This window comes from Oncorhynchus mykiss, chromosome 15 (genome assembly GCF_057628025.1).
Source record: "Oncorhynchus mykiss isolate SJ-2025 chromosome 15, ASM5762802v1, whole genome shotgun sequence".
NCBI lineage: Eukaryota > Metazoa > Chordata > Actinopteri > Salmoniformes > Salmonidae > Oncorhynchus > Oncorhynchus mykiss.
The window spans coordinates 66,115,755-66,135,124 of NC_143036.1; the positions used below are offsets into that span (position 1 = coordinate 66,115,755).

General features: G+C 46.8%; 1 protein-coding gene across 4 annotated transcripts in view; it reads right to left on the reverse strand.

Annotated features, from left to right (window-relative positions):
- LOC110490568 (apoptotic protease-activating factor 1) overlaps positions 1-19,370 on the reverse strand; it is an 85,896-nt gene that overhangs the window by 53,809 nt on the left and 12,717 nt on the right. For 3 of the 4 annotated variants that reach the window (XM_090200872.1, XM_090200873.1, XM_036944935.2), the window contains 14 exons: positions 14,906-15,144; positions 14,351-14,518; positions 13,523-13,654; positions 13,001-13,114; positions 12,366-12,550; positions 11,870-11,996; positions 11,634-11,759; positions 11,311-11,451; positions 10,996-11,121; positions 10,711-10,863; positions 8,291-8,419; positions 8,041-8,166; positions 7,751-7,870; positions 7,541-7,666 (listed from right to left, as the gene is read on the reverse strand). In XM_090200872.1, coding sequence (XP_090056998.1) covers positions 7,541-7,666; positions 7,751-7,870; positions 8,041-8,166; positions 8,291-8,419; positions 10,711-10,863; positions 10,996-11,121; positions 11,311-11,451; positions 11,634-11,759; positions 11,870-11,996; positions 12,366-12,550; positions 13,001-13,114; positions 13,523-13,654; positions 14,351-14,518; positions 14,906-15,144 — 2,012 coding nt within the window. Of the gene's footprint in view, positions 1-769; positions 887-7,540; positions 7,667-7,750; positions 7,871-8,040; positions 8,167-8,290; positions 8,420-10,710; positions 10,864-10,995; positions 11,122-11,310; positions 11,452-11,633; positions 11,760-11,869; positions 11,997-12,365; positions 12,551-13,000; positions 13,115-13,522; positions 13,655-14,350; positions 14,519-14,905; positions 15,145-19,370 lie in introns of all 4 variants that reach the window. The other variant, XM_090200874.1, reaches the window with a different exon arrangement.

Below are 19,370 nucleotides of genomic sequence, written 5' to 3' on the forward strand. Positions count from 1 at the left end.
CAGCTCTCCTCAAGGTTTGGGAATGAGGCAGCAGGGAGGGTGCTCAGGGCGATATGGGGGAAAGGTTGCCAGCTCTCCTCAAGGTTTGGGAATGAGGCAGCATTGAGGGTGCTCAGGGCGATATGGGGGAAAGGTTGAGTAAAACATGTTAGCGGTAGGAATACTAGTTTGGCTTATGAAGCTTAGGAATAAACAGATCAACAAAAGCAGCACAGATCTGATCTGAGAGCAGTGGTCATCGAAGTAACTAACGATGAGCAGGTTAACATGTACTGATCCCTGATCTGTTTTCATCCACATGTGCAGCCTCCCTTGTGTAATATTGCATACAGAAAGATATGCTGTGATGTGCACCTTAAACTCCATTTGAACAATAGATCACTCCACAGTACTGGAGCTATCCCTCTCCCTAACACTGATCACAATCCCTTTGAGAAGGTCAAGGAACACACACACACACACACACACCTTAAAAAGATCAGGACTTGATTGAGCCTGGTGCAAATGGAATAGTCCCAACAGTGCACACCCTGACCATCTAGGCAGACTAAAGCAAAGTATTTATGATATTATTTGAATCCAGGTCGAAGCACACAGTGGAGGCTGCTGAGGGTAGGACGTCTCATAGTAATGGCTGGACTGGTATTAACCACATAGAAACCACGTGTTTGAGACAATTCCATTGACTCCATTCCAGCCATTATTATGAGCCGTCCTCCCCTCAGCAGCCTCCACTGACGCGCACACATGCCATATCACGCTACCATACCTGCACACTGCCTGTTTCTAGCCCTAGCGCCAGCAACAAGCCCCTGTGAGAGGTCAGCCGCTGTAGAGTCCTCCATCCAATGGTCCTCAGTACCTGCCTAACTGTCTTCCCTCCTGCCTGGGGTAGAACACACACTCTCTTCAACACTCCTGTCCCTCTTCTTTTCCTTCTTAATAGAAAAAACGCATGTCATTTCAGAGGAGAGAACCGAGCCAATCAAAGTGGCAATTACAGCCAAGAAAGAAGACTAGAATGCGAGGCATGCGTCAAACTGAGTCAATGACAACGAGGGCATTGCTTTGTGAGTTCATTAAGAGTTATGGTCAATTTGTACCTCTCTGCTCTAATAGCACAGTGGCTCTGATGTGGAGAGAAAGAGAGAGCAGGCAGAGAGACACAGAGAGAGAGAGCACGAGAGAGAGCTAGAGGGAAAGAAAGAGTGCGAGAGAGCACAAGAGCTAGAGGGGGAGAGCGAGAGAGAGAGAGAGAGAGAGAGAGAGAGAGAGAGAGAGAGAGAGAGAGAGAGAGAGAGAGAGAAAGTGAGAGCACAAGAGTTAGAGGGAGAGAGAGTGAGAGAGAGCAAGAGTTAGAGGGAGAGTGCGAGCAGACTACTGCAGCAGCGGACCTGGAAGGACACAAAGCAGCAGCTCCCTCTGGTGGAAATGAGAGGAATTAGATGTAATGGAACAGGTGTAAAGACCAACACAAGTATCCTCACAGTGAAACCAACATTTCCATGGTATGCCCACTTTTCACATGTTAAGTAACTGATATTACACAACCCTGCAGTCTTTCAGCTCCACTCATTTCAACCATCTGTCCTCTTCCTCATACCCTCTTGACTGTCTTGACTCAGAAGAGTAGACAGACACCCAAGTGTGTGTGTGAGTGAGAGAAGAGGCCCGAGTTATTATAATCCATTAACCCCTGTGTTGGTTAGAGCCCAGGCTCCATTCATTAATATAAGAGGTTCCTGAGGTGTGGCCCTTACTGGAGTACAGAGTTTTACACACCTGCCTGTGTGACACTACTTACTACCACTTCCAGGGACATCCCTGAGTCTCCTGTGTGACACTACTTACTACCACTTCCAGGGACATCCCTGAGTCTTCTGTGTGACACTACTTACTACCACTTCCAGGGACATCCCTGAGTCTCCTGTGTGACACTACTTACTACCACTTCCAGGGACATCCCTGAGTCTCCTGTGTGACACTACTTACTACCACTTCCAGGGACATCCCTGAGTCTCCTGTGTGACACTACTTACTACCACTTCCAGGGACATCCCTGAGTCTCCTGTGTGACACTACTTACTACCACTTCCAGGGACATCCCTGAGTCTCCTGTGTGACACTACTTACTACCACTTCCAGGGACATCCCTGAGTCTCCTGTGTGACACTACTTACTACCACTTCCAGGGACATCCCTGAGTCTCCTGTGTGACACTACTTACTACCACTTCCAGGGACATCCCTGAGTCTCCACACACACTTCCAAAAGGGACCAGATTTTCCTGGGCTCACAGTAAACAACCATTTATCATAGAGACAGGGAGCGATGGAGCAAGTAGAGCAGAGAGTGGGAATAAATGAGAGAGGAAGAAAAGGTCAGAAGTAGGAAAGATCTCATTTATGACTACTAGAAAAGAAAAGCAGAAAGAGAGAGGACAAAATAGGTCAAGAGAGAGAGAGAGAGACATTTGACACATTGGAAAGAATTAACAAAAAAAGAGCAAACTAGAATGCTATTTGGCCCTAAACAGAGAGTACACAGCGGCAGAATACCTGACCACTGTGACTGACGCAAACTTAAAGAAAGCTTTGACTATGTACAGACTCAGTGAGCATAGCCTTGCTATTGAGAAAGGCCAACGTAGGCAGACCTGGCTCTCAAGAGAAGACAGGCTATGTGCTCACTGCCCACAAAATGAGGTGGAAACTGAGCTGCACTTCCTAACCTCCTGCCCAATGTATGACCATATTAGAGAGACATATTTCCCTCATATTACACAGATCCACAAAGAATTCGAAAACAAATCCAATTTTGATAGACTCCCATATCTACTGGGTGAAATTCCACAGTGTGCCATCACAGCAGTAAGATTTGTGACCTGTTGCCACGAGAAAAGGGCAACCAGTGAAGAACAAACACCATTGTAAATACAACCCATTTTTATGCTTATATATTTTATCTTGTGTACTTTAACCATTTGTACATTGTTAAAACACACATACATACATACATACATACATACATACATACATACATACATACATACATACATATACTGCTCAAAAAAAGAAAGGGAACACTTAAACAACACAATGTAACTCTAAGTCAATCACACTTCTGTGAAATCAAACTGTCCAATTAGGAAGCAACACTGATTGACAATAAATTTCACATGCTGTTGTGCAAATGGAATAGACGACAGGTGGAAATTATAGGCAATTAGCAAGACACCCCCAATAAAGGAGTGGTTCTGCAGGTGGTGACCACAGACCACTTCTCAGTTCCTATGCTTCCTTTTGCTGTGTCTGTCAGCGTAGTGTCCAGAGCATGGAGGCGCTACCAGGAGACAGGCCAGTACATCAGGAGACGTGGAGGAGACCGTAGGAGGGCAACAACCCAGCAGCAGGACCACTACCTCCGCCTTTGTGCAAGGAGGAGCAGGAGGAGCACTGCCAGAGCCCTGCAAAATGACCTCCAGCAGGCCACAAATGTGCATGTGTCTGCTCAAACGGTCAGAAACAGACTCCATGAGGGTGGTATGAGGGCCCGACGTCCACAGGTGGGGGTTGTGCTTACAGCCCAACACCGTGCAGGACGTTTGGCATTTGCCAGAGAACACCAAGATTGACAAATTCGCCACTGGCGCCCTGTGCTCTTCACAGATGAAAGCAGGTTCACACGGAGCACATGTGACAGACGTGACAGAGTCTGGAGACGCAGTGGAGAACGTTCTGCTGCCTGCAACATCCTCCAGCATGACCGGTTTGGCGGTGGGTAGGTCATGGTGTGGGGTGGTGTAACAGTATAACTTTATACTATCCCCTCGCCCATACCCTGGCGCGAACCAGGGACCCTCTGCACACATCAACAACATTCACCCACGAAGCATCGTTACCCATCGCTCCACAAAAGCCGCGGCCCTTGCAGAGCAAGGGGAACAACTACTTCAAGGTCTCAGAGCAAGTGACGTCACCGATTGAAACGCTATTTAGCACGTACCACCGCCAACTAAGCTAGCCGTTTCACATCCGTTACAGTGGCATTTCTTTGGGGGGCCGCACATCCCTCCATGTGCTCGCCAGAGGTAGCCTGACTGCCATTAGGTACCGAGATGAGATCCTCAGACCCCTTGTGAGACCATATGCTGGTGCGGTTGGCCCTGGGTTCCTCCTAATGCAAGACAATGCTAGACCTCATGTGGCTGGAGTGTGTCAGCAGTTCCTGCAAGAGGAAAGCATTGATGCTATGGACTGGTCCGCCCGCTCCCCAGACCTGAATCCAATTGAGCACATCTGGGACATCATGTCTCGCTCCATCCACCAACGCCACATTGCACCACAGACTGTCCAGGGGTTGGCGGATGCTTTAGTCCAGGTCTGGGAGGAGATCCCTCAGGAGACGGGGCAGCAGGGTAGCCTAGTGGTTAGAGTGTTGGACTAGTAACCGGAAGGTTGCAAGTTCAAAACCCGAGCTGACAAGGAACAAATCTGTCGTTCTGCCCCTGAACAGGCAGTTAACCCACTGTTCCTAGGCCGTCATTGAAAATGAGAATTTGTTCTTAACTGACTTGCCTAGTTAAATAAAGGTAAAATTAAAAAAAGACCATCCGCCACCTCATCAGGAGCATGCCCAGGTGTTGTAGGGAGGTCATACAGGCACGTGGAGGCCACACACACTACTGAGCCTCATTTTGACTTTACATCAAAGTTGGATCAGCCTGTAGTGTGGTTTTCCACTTTAATTTTGAGTGTGACTCCAAATCCAGACCTCCATGGGTTGATAAATTTGATTTCAATTGATAATTTTTGTGTGATTTTAAATGTCAGCACATTCAACTATGTAAAGAAAAAAGTATTTAATAAGAATATTTCATTCATTCAGATCTAGGATGTGTTATTTTAGTGTTCCCTTTATTTTTTTGAGCAGTGTATTTATAATATGACATTTGTAATGTCATTTTTATTGTTTATTTCACTTTTGTATATTATCTACCTCACTTGCTTTGGCAACGTTAACACGTTTCCCATGTCAATAAAGCCCCTTGAATTTAATTGAATTGAGAGAGAGAGCTGGGTATTGTACAGTACAGTAGGACTGAGACAGGGTTGACAGGCCAGACAGAGAGCTGGGTATGGTACAGTACAGTAGAACTGAGACAGGCCAGACAGAAAGAGAGAGAGAAAGCTGGGTACAGTACAGTAGGACTGAGACAGGGTTGACAGGCCAGGCACACACACACACACACACACACACACACACAGAGAGAGAGAGAGAGAGAGAGCGCAAGACAGAGACAGAGTGCAAGACAGAGAGAGAGAGCAAGACAGAGAGAGAGCTGGGTACGGTACGACTGAGACAGGGTTGACAGGCCAGACAGAGGGAGGTGGGTACGGCACGACTGAGACAGGATAGGCAGGCAGGCAGGCAGGCAGGCAGGCAGGCAGGCAGGCAGGCAGGCAGACAGAGAGTACAGTACAGGGTACAGTACAGGAGGACTGAGACAGGGTTGACAGGCCAGACAGAGAGGTTTCCAGCACAATGTCACCAGCCATTAGTGGACGTGAGAAACACCTCCTCCAGCAAGGTGAACATGATTTTTACACACACACACCACTTCGACCAACTCTTCCAAGCATAGGCAGACCACAGTAGTCACAATGCTACTAGGACAGCACCAGTGGTAAAACTGTCAAACTTAGTTTTGGTGTAACATTGTGTCCAGCTTTACCTGAAAGAATGTCTCTTCCTGCCTTTCCTACAGCTCAGTTGGTCTTTATCAAGTTTGGCAGTGACACCATCTTCTCCAGCCAAAAAGCCTTTTACATTTCTGGCACTTTTCCCTCATAGCACCTGCACTTTTGTCAAGTTAAGCATAAATTATACATAAGCATTTTCCTACTTTTGTGTCCTTGAAGATTTTTGCTTTACCTGTATCGTCCCATCCTCTCGTCCCAGCCCCACGGCTGAGGTCTGTGAGCAGATAGCAGTGTGTGTGTGTGTGTGTGTGTGTGTACCTGTATCGTCCCATCCTCTCGTCCCAGCCCCACGGCTGAGGTCTGTGAGCAGATAGCAGTGTGTGTGTGTGTGTGTGTGTGTGTGTACCTGTATAGTCCCATCCTCTCGTCCCAGCCCCACGGCTGAGGTCTGTGAGCAGATAGCAGTGTGTGTGTGTGTGTACCTGTATAGTCCCATCCTCTCGTCCCAGCCCCACGGCTGAGGTCTGTGAGCAGATAGCAGTGTGTGTGTGTGTGTGTGTGTGTGTACCTGTATAGTCCCATCCTCTCGTCCCAGCCCCACGGCTGAGGTCTGAGAGCAGATAGCAGTGTGTGTGTGTGTACCTGTATAGTCCCATCCTCTCGTCCCAGCCCCACGGCTGAGGTCTGTGAGCAGATAGCAGTGTGTGTGTGTGTACCTGTATAGTCCCATCCTCTCGTCCCAGCCCCACGGCTGAGGTCTGTGAGCAGATAGCAGTGTGTGTGTGTGTACCTGTATCGTCCCATCCTCTCGTCCGAGCCCCACGGCTGAGGTCTGTGAGCAGATAGCAGTGTGTGTGTGTGTGTGTACCTGTATCGTCCCATCCTCTCGTCCCAGCCCCACGGCTGAGGTCTGTGAGCAGATAGCAGTGTGTGTGTGTGTGTGTGTGTACCTGTATAGTCCCATCCTCTCGTCCCAGCCCCACGGCTGAGGTCTGTGAGCAGATAGCAGTGTGTGTGTGTGTACCTGTATAGTCCCATCCTCTCGTCCCAGCCCCACGGTTGAGGTCTGTGAGCAGATAGCAGTGTGTGTGTGTGTACCTGTATAGTCCCATCCTCTCGTCCCAGCCCCACGGCTGAGGTCTGTGAGCAGATAGCAGTGTGTGTGTGTGTACCTGTATAGTCCCATCCTCTCGTCCCAGCCCCACGGCTGAGGTCTGTGAGCAGATAGCAGTGTGTGTGTGTACCTGTATCGTCCCATCCTCTCGTCCCAGCCCCACGGCTGAGGTCTGTGAGCAGATAGCAGTGTGTGTGTGTGTACCTGTATAGTCCCATCCTCTCGTCCCAGCCCCACGGCTGAGGTCTGTGAGCAGATAGCAGTGTGTGTGTGTGTACCTGTATAGTCCCATCCTCTCGTCCCAGCCCCACGGCTGAGGTCTGTGAGCAGATAGCAGTGTGTGTGTGTGTACCTGTATAGTCCCATCCTCTCGTCCCAGCCCCACGGTTGAGGTCTGTGAGCAGATAGCAGTGTGTGTGTGTGTACCTGTATAGTCCCATCCTCTCGTCCCAGCCCCACGGCTGAGGTCTGTGAGCAGATAGCAGTGTGTGTGTGTGTACCTGTATAGTCCCATCCTCTCGTCCCAGCCCCACGGCTGAGGTCTGTGAGCAGATAGCAGTGTGTGTGTGTGTACCTGTATAGTCCCATCCTCTCGTCCCAGCCCCACGGCTGAGGTCTGTGAGCAGATAGCAGTGTGTGTGTGTGTGTACCTGTATAGTCCCATCCTCTCGTCCCAGCCCCACGGCTGAGGTCTGTGAGCAGATAGCAGTGTGTGTGTGTGTACCTGTATCGTCCCATCCTCTCGTCCCAGCCCCACGGCTGAGGTCTGTGAGCAGATAGCAGTGCAGCGGATACGAGACTCCTGGTTCTCTGACTGGAACATCACCGCTCCGGTCCTCCCATTCCTCACCTGAAACACACGCCAGCCTGCTGGGTTAACACCTGTCACATCTGTAAGACGTCATTGTGTGTGTGTCCAGCCCAGCCCTCTCACCTGCAGTCTGTTGCGGTTGTCGGCGGCGACCACGGTAATGTCACCGTTGTTAAAGAGCACGTCAGAATCCCTCTTCAAACAGACAGCTGATGAGGTGTGGACTTTTTTAGTCTCCCACACCTGACACACACACACACACACATCACAGCATTACATTTTTTATGCCATTAAAAGTGTTAAATGGTTATGTACAATATGTCACGAGAAGGGTTAACTGATGAAGACAGATTGGACAAATTATTGACAGACAGACGGCAGACGCACAAATACACACACACACACACACTTACCCTGACGGTCTGGTCGTCAGAACAGGAGAGCAGTAGAGATCCGTCAGGGGAGAACTGGACTCCATGGACCCAGCTCAGATGACCACTACAGTCAGCCATCTTCTTACTGGTCTCTATGTCCCACAGCTGGAGGGAAGAGACCTATGATGTCATATCTTGCCGTATGATGGTGTAGTAGTTTGATAGGGCTATAGCCACCATGTGTGTACATGGCACAGTGTAATAGTCAACAGGCTGTGTGTGTGTGTACCTCCACAGCATAGTGTGACAGTGCGATGGCCACCAGGTTGCTGCTGGGGCAGGCGTGACAGTACTGCACCGTGCTCAGACGACTGGTCCGGATCTCCAACAACATGGCCGCCGTCTCTACATCAAACACCTGGGAACAGCAGGAGGGATCTGTCACTACACCATTGTTATAGCTGGTGATCGCTCTCTAGTGCAACTGCCAATATGTGGGGCACAAAATGGCTTCCATGCATAAGCTAGTGATAACTTTCTAGACACTTCTTGATGGCCCCTTGGAGGGCTCATAGGTTGTTAGGTCAGACCATGTAGAGATCTAATTGTAAGTTGCTCTGGAGTCTTTGCTAAATGACTCAAATGTAATGTAAACTGTAAAGGACATGACAGGATGGGATTAGATGGAAGCAATATGGTAATAGCCTGATAAGCTGCTAAGTGAAGTCTCAACTGCAGGTTTGGTTTTCATTCATTTTTCTGACTTTGCAGCTGTCCCATCTAGCGGAAACGGCTCAGTTCTGCCTCCAGGGCAAGACTCATGACAATACATGTCAACCTGCATCTCAACCATGGATGATGATTTCCATATCTTCCAACTTGGCAAAGTGTGGGATTGTGAAGGGAAAAGCAGACCGAAGAAAAGAAATGGAAAGAGACGGAGAGAAAACAGAGATTCAGGAGGAAAACAAAAGGGGTTCCAACTGCTGTTTCTACGAGCCATAATTGTTTTTAAAGTCCATCAAGCTATCTATTCTTCTATCAATACTAGCCTACAAACTGACAACTCTGACATTCAACGCCACTCTGATTCCTGGAGTGGAGAGAACAGACACGGACACAGAGACCTTTACATTTCCCAGGAGTGGGACGGCTTCATTCTCAGTCAGAACACACGCTTCTACCCTCTGATGGACAGACAGGCCCAAATACCAAAACATGAAAGACAAGTTGTCCAGGGCATTCTCATTGCTTCACGGACAGATTGCTCTAGGAGCAGTTTACTAGGCAAGAACATACCACTAAACACAAATATATTGACCGAATTTGACAGATTGTCAATGCACTACGTCAACACAGCATACAAAACATTATGAACAGCTGCTCTTTCCATGACAGACCGACCAGGTGAATCCTGGTAAAAAAAAAACTTTTTAAATGTCACCTGTTAAATCCACTTCAATCAGTGTAAATGAATGAGAGGAGGCAGGTTAAAGAAGGATTTTTAAGCCTTGAGACAATTGAAAAATAGATTGTGTATGTGTGCCATTCAGAGGGTGAATGGGCAAGACAAAAGATGCCTTTGATCGGGGCATGGTAGTAGGTGCCAGGCACACTGGTTTGTGTCAAAAACTACAACGCTGCTGGGTTTATCGTAGTTTTATCAAGAATGGTCCACCACCCAAAGGACATCCAGCCAACTTGACACAACTGTGGGAAGCATTGGAGTCAACATGGGCCAGCATCCCTGTGGAACGCTTTGTAGAGTCGATGCCCTGACGAAATGAGGCTGTTCTGAGGGCAAGGGGGGTGAAATGTTTGTACACAATTTATGTCATGTAGTTAATGCCACAGATGTCTCAAGTTGAGGGAGTGTGCAATTGCCATGCTGACTGCAGGAATGTCCACAGGAGCTGTTGACAGATAATTTAATGTTAATTTCTCTACCATAAGCCACCTCCAAAAGAATTTGGCAGTACGTCCAACCGGCCTCACAACCGCAGACCACGTGTAAACACGCCAGCCCAGGACCTTCACATCCGGCTTCTTCGTCTGAGACCAGCCACCCGGACAGCTGATGAAACTGTGGGTTTGCACAACTGAAGAATTTCTGCACAAACTGTCAGAAACCGTCTCAGGGAAGCTCATCTGCATGCTCGTTGTCCACAGCCACAACATTCCCCAGGGCACAATCAACAGCCTGATCAACTCTATGTGAAGGAGATGTGTCACGCTGCATGAAGCAAATGGTGGTCACACCAGATGCTGACTGGTTTTCTAATCCACGGCCCAACTTCTTTTTTTTTAAAGGTATCTGTGACCAACATATCTGCATATTCCCAGTCATGTGAAATCCATAGATTAGGAACGAATACATTTATTTCAATTGACCGATTTCCTTTTATGAACTGTAACTCAGTAAAATCTTAGAAATGGTTGCGTGTTGGGTTTCTATTTTTGTTCAGTGTAGTATTAGCCTTAGCATGAGCATTAGCTCATGTCCCCCAGTTACCGAAGTCCATTCAACATTCTGCCAGCTCCTCCTCTGATGAATCGCAACATGCTAAACAAATCTGGTCCGAGTCATGGAGCTCAGCCAGGGGACCACCCCTCAGTCCCTGTGCCCACGCCACGGCCCCATGCCAGCCTGACGGAGCAGAGCAGAGGCTTACTCACTCAGCAGGGGAGGGCTGGCTCTTCAACACTCACAAAGACTGCGTTCCTGGCAGCACAGATGATGGTCCTGCCGCCTGCTGACCAGGTGCTGCACTTCACCATGACCTCCGTCTGCTCTCTCTGCTCCGAGAACATGTCCGCCACGTCTATGGACTTCCACTCATTAGCCGAGGACACCTCCCACAGCTGAAACACAAACACACACACACACGTACAATTAATGTTGTTAAATACATAATAGTAGTCTACACCTAAATGAAAAACCTTTATCTATATTTGCTAATATAAACACATAGGTGGTGACTATGCCCCGCCCACCTTCAGGGTTCCGTCGCTGGAAGAGGTGGAGAGGTAGGCGTCATCAGGGGAGAAACAGCAGTGATTGACAGGCTCCAAATGACCAAACATGGTGTTCTGGGAAGAGGGTTTATTGATGTTCCACAGCTAGAGAGAGAGAGAGTAGGATATATATATATATATATATATATATATAGTGTGGGGGATATATATCTATCTTATAGCTGGAGTGCAAAAAAATGTGGCCTACTTCATGGTTTAAAAAAATATATAAAAAATAAGAAAAATAAAAATCACACACAGAACAGAAACAGGCACACACACACACAGGCTCACCTTGGTGTTCATGAACTTGTCGTTGGAACAGGTGGCCAGTAGGAGGCGTCGGCGTGTGTTGGTGAACTGACAGTGGTTGACCTGCTCCTCGTGTTCGTCCTCAAACACCCTCATCAGAGTCCCACGCTCCACGTTCCAAACCTGGCACACAACACAGATACTGTAGTTACACAGATATACAACTCTTTTATTTGCTTTCCAAACCTTTTACACTACACAGATTAGAGACAGACAAACCACTTCCGTCTGTCGAAGTCGGGTTGTCAGGCAAGTCTGTCTGAAGTCTGTCCAAAGTTTGAATCGCAGAGGCTTCCACACCATACCTTGACCTTCCTATCACTGGAGCAGGTTGCTAGGAGACGGTCATCCGGGGAGAAGGCGCAGCAGAGCACCTCATCGTCGTGGGCCTGGATCTCCAGCATCTTCTCCCCAGACGTGCTCTTAAACACCTGGAGACACACACAGGGCAGAGCTTTTGAGGACACCCACTCACACAAACAGAGATGTGTGGGAGATACAGTGGGTGAAGATGTATTTCAAAAGAATGTGTGTGTCTTACTCGCAGTGTCTTGCTGGAGCCACAGGAGGCGATCTTGGTGCCGTCGTGGGAGAAGCAGGCAGAGTAGATGGATCCCTGGTGGGGCTGGACCACCAGACGAGACAGGCTCTTCAGACTACTTTTGTTCCTGGAACAAACCACAAACATAAATTACTTAGAGAACGTGAGCATGAGGGGATGTTAGAGGAAGTTGAACATCAGGCAATGAGACTAAAACGTAGAGTAATGGTCATAGAGTTGGATAGAGGGTACGTCTTTGCATTTACAATGGCTTCTGTTTTAGCATGGGCAGTGCCACTGACACTACGCTCAAACAGGCTTTGTGGTAATTGCGACACAAAACCAACTCTATGGTTAGGGTATGGTTGACTGGGGAATGGAATGCATAAGGGCTCGGGAGTAAGAGGTGGGGGCTAGGGGTCAACACTGTACACCCCGATTAAGTAGTGAGTACACTTATAAGCACGTGAGTAGTGTGTACGGGCCTACTACTGACACCCAGTCAAGGTAGAGTCCCCCTCTGGTGGCCCTCTCCTGCGCCTGCAGCAGGGCCTGGCGGTACACCTCAGAGGAGTCTGGCTGGGACAGGGCCAGCTGCACTACGTCAGGGAACGGACGCTGCTCCAACTGGTGGCCGTTCAGAGACAGGAACTCCTGGAATTGGCCCCGCACCTCGCTGTTCTGGGGGGACCATAAAGAGAGACTCACAGCGAGGATGTGACAAACGGGGTGTTTCAAAACCATGAGGGGAATTGAACAGGTACACACAGTGAGAGAAAGGAGAGATTGGAACACAACAATTGTATTCACAGGCATGAAACGAGTAACTGTTTCTTGCATTGACATTTCTACATTGTAGTCATTTAGCAGACGCTCTTATGCAAAGAGACTTACAGGAGCAATTAGGGTTAAGTGCCTTGCTCAAGGGCACATTAACAAATGTTTCACCTAGTCGGCCCAGGAATTCAAACCAGCAACGTTTTGATTACTGGACCAATGCTCTTAACCGCTAGGCCACCATTGACTTATGAGGAATTGATACCAAACACAAGATCTGAAAAACATATCAAATGAGGATAAAACAGGGTACACTAATTTCCTCAGTGAACTTGGTGTTGATCAAATCCTGACCTCTTTGTCCAGGATGGCTCCGTACTCAACATAGTCATTGATGAGATGAGCCGGTCCCATAATCTGAGCTTTAGTTCTGACCCAGTCCAGAGAGAACATCAGAGAGCACAACTCCTAAAGGGGGGGGGGGGAGATAGCGAGAGAGCGAGAGAGAGAGAGAGAAATAAGTTAGCGACTTGTGCTTGTCTGGCGAAGGCCTCTATCATACGGAGTGGTGCCTTTATCTCCATCAGACTGTTGAACAGCCATCACACCATCTCCTGTAGCAAGACGCAAAGAGACTCGCTCACAAAACACACACTCACACCAGCTCTCTCTCACACATCCGCAAACAAGCTTAAACACAAGCTCTGAAAGTGTTATTTGGGTGGTTAATTGGATTTAGTTTTTGATTATTTGTGTCCCTGCTAGGAGCTAGTAACACAAGCATTTCCCTGCACCCGCTATAATATCTGCTAAACTGTGTACGCGACCCAAAAATGTTGATTTAGTTGTGTGGGTTGTGTGTGCGCGCGTGCATACCTGTGTGAGGTTGGCCTTGGCCATGTGGTAGGTGAGGAATCTGAACCAGTAAAGGCACTCTTCATCTCCTGAGGTGGGGGGACCCTGGCTGTAGCGCTGCTGGTACTGACGCACCACCTTGGTGTGGAGGCTCTGGAACACACACACCATATTATAAAACTGGGTGGTTTTAACGCCCTGAATGCTGATTGGCTGACAGCCGTGGTATAACAGCCCATATAGCACAGATATGACAAAACATTTATTTTACTGCTTTAATTACACTGGTAACCAGTTTATAATTGCAATAAGCGGTTTGTGATATATGGCCAATATATGACGGAGAAGGGTGGTTCTTAAGCACGACGCAACACGGAGTGCCTGGACACAGCCCTTAGCCGTGGTATATTGGCCATATATCACAAACCCCTCAGACCTTATTGCTTAATTATAGTAGATTGATGTCCCAATAATGCAGGGCATAGAAGACATGCGTCTAACTGATTAATTCTGTAAGCGACGGTCTAGTTTTCCAAGTTCTATGTACATTGATTCTCTAGAATTATTTCCTTACATTGGATTTCAGAAAATATGAATTAATTTCAACACAGTTATCAAACATCAAACTTTAGATACATTTCAAAATGGCCACCAGCATAGATAACAACCCTATGTAAATGAAGATAGAGGTGTGTATGTTGGAGTCAGTTGAGGCTGCTGAGGGGAGGACGGCTCATAATAATGGCTGGAATGGAGTGTTTGATACCATTCCATTCACTCTATACTGGACATTATTATGAGTCGTCCTCCTCTCAGCAGCCTCCACTGGTTGGAGTGTATGAGACCCACCTCTAGACCAGAGCGGTTCATCTCAGCCAGGAAGTCCAGCTGGAGGTCGTGGAGGTAGTAGAGGTAGGGCCGGTGGTGACAGTCACGGAACAGTAGGGACTTGTTCACAAAGTCCTGGAGAACATCCTCCACCTCCTCCGGTTCTAGATCCCACAGAACCGACAGAACCTGCAGGCAGAGGAACATGGAGGACACCGGAGGTTGGTGGCACCTTAATTGGGGAGGACTGGCTCATAGTAATGGCTGGAACGCTATTCAAGACATTATTATGAGTCGTCCTCCCCCCGCAGTCTCCTTTGATGGAAGAACAGGCTTCGATTAAGAGACAATGACCTGCTTCCTTGTCTTTTATTATCTTATTCCCTCCTTCTTTCCATAAGGACAGCTCACAATGTCTCCATGGGTTGTGAATACTTTCTGGCTGAAGGTGCGGGATAGCCTTACCCTAACCTACTGTAGCCTAGCTTAGTTTAGCCTAACCTGACCTAACCAAGCCTAGCCGAATCTAACCTTACCTACCCAAGCCTAACCATAATCCCCCCCAGCCTGTCTGACCTTGGCAGGTACTTTGACGTCCTTCTCCAGCACGGTGAGGTCAATGTACCGCTCTCTGTGTTCCTCAGACAGGACCTGGATGCTGGCAGCCATGGCCTGGTCAAGGGCATCGTAGTCATACGAAGACGACTTACGGATACGCTTGAACTTCTTCTGCTGAAGAGTGTGCAGGTAGTAGGCCCAGCGGTCTGGGAACTCCCGCAGCAGGGCCCCGATTAGGGACACCACCAAGGGAGAGCCTGGGGAAGAGAGGAGGGTAGAGGAGGGGTTTGGGTAGGCTGGTTGATTGTGCCAAGAGTTTTATAGTTTTTTAAGAGTTGAGATGTAACAGAAATGGAATTTGTATTTATTTCATGATTTTGAATGGAATTCTACAAGTCATTGAAGGTTAACAGAAATTTCAGTGGGCATTAAGGGCTCCTTTACTCCGAAGTCTATGCTCAGGCTAATTTGACTGAGTTTTTTGACAGAAAAACCAAAACAGGCTGACAGACTCATACTCATTTGACTGATGTCCTGCTGGTAAGAGAGAACTGAACATAACCACTATACAAATAAAGCTATAAAAATACATGAATATGTGTTTTGTGAAACCCATTGTTCTGACAGAGAAATAGCACCTGCCCTACAGAGAAAGGTGCAGCTGAATGCAGAGGATCCACAGTACACCAGGTCAAGACAGCTCGCTCAAAATATTGGTTTCTTTTTTTAGGAATCGTTTGTCATGGAGAAGAAAGTGCCGATTGTGTTTTTCTCAGGTCAGTGTCTTTGTTATGATATTTAAAATATATTTTATTACAATGTATTTACGATTGCATATCTGCAGCCAGCACATTTGTGTTCCAACCCAACACTATCACAAATAATCAATGAACCATCAAGCCCTTGAGAAGTTGAATCTGCTAAAGTGCAATACTTTTAGATATTGAGTTAAAATGTGAACATTAGTAGTTTAAGAAATAGTAATACTATTTTTGTTCTGCTCTGAACTTTTAGATGATCAAATTGACTATTGATATTGCAGCCTCTGGGTAGAAGGGTAGACATTATTGATGTTGCAGCCTCTGGGTAGAAGGGTCTATATTAATGATGTTGCAGCCTCTGGGTAGAAGGGTCTATATTAATGATGTTGCAGCCTCTGGATAGAAGGGTAGATATTATTGATGTTGCAGCCTCTGGGTAGAAGGGTCTATATTAATGATGTTGCAGCCTCTGGGTAGAAGGGTCTATATTAATGATGTTGCAGCCTCTGGGTAGAAGGGTCTATATTAATGATGTTGCAGCCTCTGGGTAGAAGGGTCTATATTAATGATGTTGCAGCCTCTGGGTAGAAGGGTCTATATTAATGATGTTGCAGCCTCTGGGTAGAAGGGTCTATATTAATGATGTTGCAGCCTCTGGGTAGAAGGGTAGATATTATTGATGTTGCAGCCCTTGAGGCAGTTACTTGGATTGACAATGCACCTCTTCACAGGGCTCTTCACACTATCCTCCTGTCAGTATCACTATGTAAGGGACCCTAAACTGGACTGAAGCACAGAGGTACTGCAGAGAGAAGTACACGGACCTGGCCACCGTAAGCAACATGGAGGATATGAACAGAGTGAACCACTTGACTATAGACAGCGGTTATGATGGCGCTGTGTGGATAGGACTGAGGAAGGGACAGTATTTCAGGTGGCAGTGGTCTCTGGCAGACATAGACCACTATAGTGAGGGACAGACTGAGTTTAGTGTGTTTTGGAACACAGGCCAGTCAGGTAATTTGAATGAAGATTGTGGTGTCGTGCATGATTCTGGAAAATGGCACAACTATCCCTGCACTACTCGACTACCTCCAGTGTGCTACGACGGTGAGTGACATACTACATGTATTGTAGTTAAAACACACTAACCTGGTAACACCAGAGGACACTAACATCACATACACACAAGTTCACCAAGTAACAGATTACTGTGGGGTTATCAAGGTCGCAACATTTGTCTTTCAAATTTCTTGTCAACTCCAAGCTTGATTTCCAAAGGTTTATGAATTGACAACAATTCAAATGGGACTGATCCAAACTCTGCCGGTTACATTTGTCCCCATAGGGACTAAGTCTCCAGCTGGTCGTTTCCTAATGGTTCAACAGCTAAAGACCTGGAGGGAGCTGCAGGAAGCACCATACAGACCTGGCCAGTGTGAGGAACCAGACTGAGAACAAAGAGATCTGTAACGTGGCCGGGGGTAGAGGCATGTGGATCGGCCAGTTCAAAGACACCTGGACGTGGTCGGACCAGAGTAACTCCTCGTTCAGATACTGGGTCGACAGAGAACTGAACGAGTTCTGCGCTGCTTGGAATCGCAGTACCTCAGACCAATGGATAGACAAGAGAATGTCTGAAGGAATGTCCCTTTGTTGCTACAGTAGTAAGTTAAAATCCCTTATTGTGCCACCGAACTCATCTCCTTAAATGGGCTGTTGATTTGGAATAACTGTCCACACAGATTTAAATATGTAACATTATTGTATGTAATGGTGACTGTTCATCTTAACTGTGTATATAACCAACCACCCTGCGTCATGGGTTTTGCATTTTGTGGAGTTTAATTGGACTACCTTGACAATGTGTCTTTCGACATGCAGGTCCCCAAAGCTAAATTACCATGAAAAGGCTACATTATGAATTATTTCAATTGGTGGTTTAAATTTCCAATTCATTCCCTGCTGAGAAGGGTTATATCTGTGTATGTGTTAGACCCAAGAGCCCCAACAGGCAAGAAGATACAGGTAGTGAGAGTGAGGATGACCCCAGACCCAAACATGGACCTGAATGATGCTACGTGAGGGAGGCCATTTTACAGCAGGTGAGTCTCACCCTCTTCATTTCTAGACTTTTACCTTCATTTAACCATGTATGCCAGTTAACCCTTTACACTTTCTTTATTTAACTAGGCAAGTCAGTTAAGAACAAATTCTTATTTCCAATGACGGCCTTGGAACAGTGGGTTAACTGCCTTGTTCAGAGGAACAGTGGGTTAACTGCCTTGTTCAGAGGAACAGTGGGTTAACTGCCTTGTTCAGAGGAACAGTGGGTTAACTGCCTTGTTCAGAGGAACAGTGGGTTAACTGCCTTGTTCAGAGGAACAGTGGGTTAACTGCCTTGTTCAGAGGAACAGTGGGTTAACTGCCTTGTTCAGAGGAACAGTGGGTTAACTGCCTTGTTCAGGGGCAGAACGATTCGATAGTTTACGGGTTCAAAATGGCAGATTTTATGCCCATCTGACCCAGATTGCGATTTATAAATGGTCCGTAAACAGTAATTGTGTGAAAGTGGGATGCAGGGTTGTGTTCCAAACAAAACTACACATTTGCTTGCTCTAGTTCCCCAACAGCACCACTAGGAGAGCTAAAAAAAAACACTTTATATTTGAACACTCTTCTTTGAGTCATAAAAGTGCATTGGAATGACTTAGGAACTGTGCACACTTTGGAGAGGAGTGTGGCCACTTAGTCCTCTCACTCAAACCCTTGTAATTGTTTTGTCTTATGTTGTACGTATCCCACCTTTTCCAGGAATATTCTTATCATGCTACTGGATGGATCCAGAGTATTTCCAGATTTCGCTAATAACAAATGATATGAAAGGTACAGTAAACGTAAAATGCACATAAAATCAACTGTGTAATGTTTGGATTCAGTCTTGTATCAGGTGAACTGTTGTGTCCTCAACTTTGATCAAATAATTTCCCCATAATCTCCTAATTGTTCCATTTCAATCATGCGATTCATATTTCTTCTTTTAGAAACATTTCAATTTAGCCCTTTCCATAAAGGTAAATTTCCCACAAGTGTAAAGGGTTAAGAATAAATTCTTATTCATAATGACTAGCTCGCTGTGAACAAGTACAGTCCACTGCTCCTTACGTTAAGAGAGTTCTCCAAGTAATGATAAACCCTTCAAACCGTAAGAGTGCAGGTACCTACATATAGCTGCCATAATTAAAATGTGTAATGCAAATTGGTTAATCCTACAATGTAATAAATAAATATTCAGTAAGATTAGGTGTTCAGGGCATAAATCCTGGTTCTGTTCCTCAGATAATGGAGAAAATGAAGGCCAATGGGATAACTGAAAACTTCAAACTGAGATGGAAAGAGCAGCCAGATGGAAAGGTCTTCCACAAGGAAGAGAAGAAAGAATGACAGAAAGAGAGAAAAAAGGGGGCCGAAAAAGAAGGAAGAGCTTTGAATAGAAGCACATGGAGTTAGTGTGTGGATCGGTTGCCCCGTGCCAGCTATAATTAATGATTCCCTTCTCATCTCACATTGTACTCATTTATCATGAACCATTATTAAATATCATAATTAAGTGATAATGCCCGAGAAGCCGGTGTTTGTAGGATATATTGGCATGGGTGTTGTTAGGCTTGAAACAAAGTCAAGAGCCGGCAAACCGTGCCATTAAATCCTCCAAACACTGG